Consider the following 2,496-nt stretch of genomic DNA (forward strand, 5'->3'; position numbering starts at 1 on the left):
GCTAGGATTACAGGCGTGAGCCACCGCGCCCGGCCTCAAACTGAAACTTCTTAATACTCACGTCTGGCTCTCACTCCAGACTTAGTAAAATGCTATTTTGAAGAAGTGCACAGGTGACTCTGATGCACTGTCAGGACTGAGAACCAAGGGGTTAGACTTAGTGGGTTAGGGGCACTAGACTTAAGCATCTGGGTTCCACTTCTATTTCTTATCCTAAATAGCCAAGTCACACAGCTTCTTTATGCCTCAGTGTTCTAAGCTATAAAACTTGGGTTTTATCATGGATGATCTCTGGGATTCCTTCAGTCTTTAGAAGTCTAATTCTATGACTAAAAGATTACTTGACTGGCCGAGCGCGGTGGCTCACGCCTGTAATCCTAGCACTCTGGGAGGCCGAGGCGGGTGGATCGCTCAAGGGCGGCAAAACTTGTCAAATTGTACATTTAAAAATCTATTACTTAAACCAACCAGATCACATTAAATAATTTCCTATTTTAGATATATGATCTTTTCTTTGATTTTTTTCAATATAATGAGTCATTATCATTTTTATACTGACTGATACATTCATTTTTATGAGAAAAAGAAGCCATTCAATAATCTATATGTCTACAGCATGTTACTCTAAAGACATCATGATTAAAAGCCACAATTGGCTTATCTTTTAAAAAACAGTAGTGCTAACTTATTTAGTTCATTACTGGTTATTTCTAAAAGCTGAACAGCTATGAGATATGAAATTCTGAGTTTGTATTAAAAACCATTGTCGCAATCAAGCCAATTATTATTTGCAGCACTACACTTGCAAGAATTATGCCTTTCTCATTTGACATTGAAAAGATTCAAGGTCTTTGGTGAAAATTGAATACATACATATCTGCTATCTCAGGTTAGTCCATTTTAGTCTCCTAGGACTTCTTACCCCTATTCATCAATATATCATCAGTCATTCCAAACATGCTGTGCAGGATTGCTCGAAATGTGTTACGGTCTAGCCCCATGTTATCAAATCTTCCATCAGTTCTGCCCCCCAAGTGGTGAAAAAGTCTTATGAGACACTCTATTTCACTTTTTTTGACTGTAAAATAAAAAGACAAATAAATACAACTTAGCTTTAATCATTGAGTTATTCAACCCAATTAAATACATTTTACTAAGCAGCTATTTTGTTTCTATGATGCTAGGTGCCCTGATGATAGGGAAAAAATATGATATGGACTTGCTCCTTAGCTTACACAGTGAAGGTGGGCTTCACTCAGAAGTCTCATAAGATAGTATATAACTGCTAAATTATGTAATATAATGCTCACCGTCATAGACATGTGAAGAGAAATCAGTATGGGAAAGATGGGTTTGGACATTTTCATGGGAGAAGTAGACTTTGAATTGGGCCTTGAAGGATGCAGATAGTTATATAGGAAGGAATGTGCTGAGTATGGTAAAGAAGTGAAGAATTCTAGGGAAAGGGGACAACATGAGTAAAGGAAAGAGGTAGAATTAGGGTTGAGATTGAACACGCTTTATTGAGAGCTAACAAGGACTTGGGAAGAAGTGAACAATAAGGTTGATGGTAGAGGGCCTTGAATGCCTGGTCAGAGAATTAATATTTATTGTAATGGAGCAGCATTTCTCATGGTGTCGCTTTTGGACCATCTGTGTGAGAATCAACCCCCTCTCCACTGCCCCATGCTTGTTAAATATGCAGATTCCCAGGGCTTTCCCCAGATCTGCTAAGCCAAAATTGCTAACAAGGGGCCCAGGAATTAGAATTTAAACAAGAGCTCAGTTCAAACTCTTCTATGCCCTAGAGGTTGAGAATCTTTGGGTTAAGCCATTGAAGATTTTGGACCAGGGCAGGGCCATAACAGTAAAAATAGTTCAGGGAAATCCATCTGGTGAAGTTGTATTGAAGGAGGAAGGCTGGAAGCATGGAAATGGGGCTTGGAGGAATAGGGCTTGGGCTAGGGAGGTGGAAATGTACTATAACAGAGGCAATGTTGTACCGGCTGTCTCTTTAAAACCCCCTCACCCTTTTGGGGAATTAAAACCTGCATTTCTGCCTGACACTAGTAATCAGAGGGGCAGGGGAGTGTTCCTTGTTTTCTTGTACCACAGCAAACGGCTCAAGGGAATTGTCTGGGCAGAGGTCACGAGACGGTCTTCGCCAGAGATGCTATAGTTAAACAGCAATAGCGGAAAGCTGAAAAGTCCTTTTAAAAGCTCTGTATTTCTGCTTATAGAGAGGATGATGGTCCTTTAAGAGGAGAATCTGCCATCCTACATATTTGTGGGCAAATTAATAAACTTCTTTTTCCTTTTCCTCAAACTGCTTGTCCTCTTTCGGCCGTTGGAGACAAGTACCAAATTTTCAGTAAGAGAAGTAAGGACAGAAACCTGGGGAGGGAGCCTGAGATGCTGCAAAAAATCAGTAAGACTTTGTGTCTGATCAGATCTGCAGTTTTCAAACTGAAACTTCTTTTTTTTTTTTTTTTTTTT

At 39.7% G+C, this 2,496-nt stretch overlaps 1 protein-coding gene across 1 annotated transcript in view; it reads right to left on the bottom strand.

Annotated features, from left to right (window-relative positions):
• Positions 1-2,496, bottom strand: part of LOC105820129 (EF-hand calcium-binding domain-containing protein 1-like) — a 20,701-nt gene that overhangs the window by 11,710 nt on the left and 6,495 nt on the right. Inside the window, exon 2 of the mRNA XM_012656555.1 lies at positions 923-1,078. Coding sequence (XP_012512009.1) covers positions 923-1,078 — 156 coding nt within the window. The remainder of the gene's footprint in view (positions 1-922; positions 1,079-2,496) is intronic.

This window comes from Propithecus coquereli, unplaced genomic scaffold, assembly GCF_000956105.1.
Source record: "Propithecus coquereli isolate 6110/MARCELLA unplaced genomic scaffold, Pcoq_1.0 Scaffold508, whole genome shotgun sequence".
Classification (NCBI taxonomy): Eukaryota; Metazoa; Chordata; class Mammalia; order Primates; family Indriidae; genus Propithecus; species Propithecus coquereli.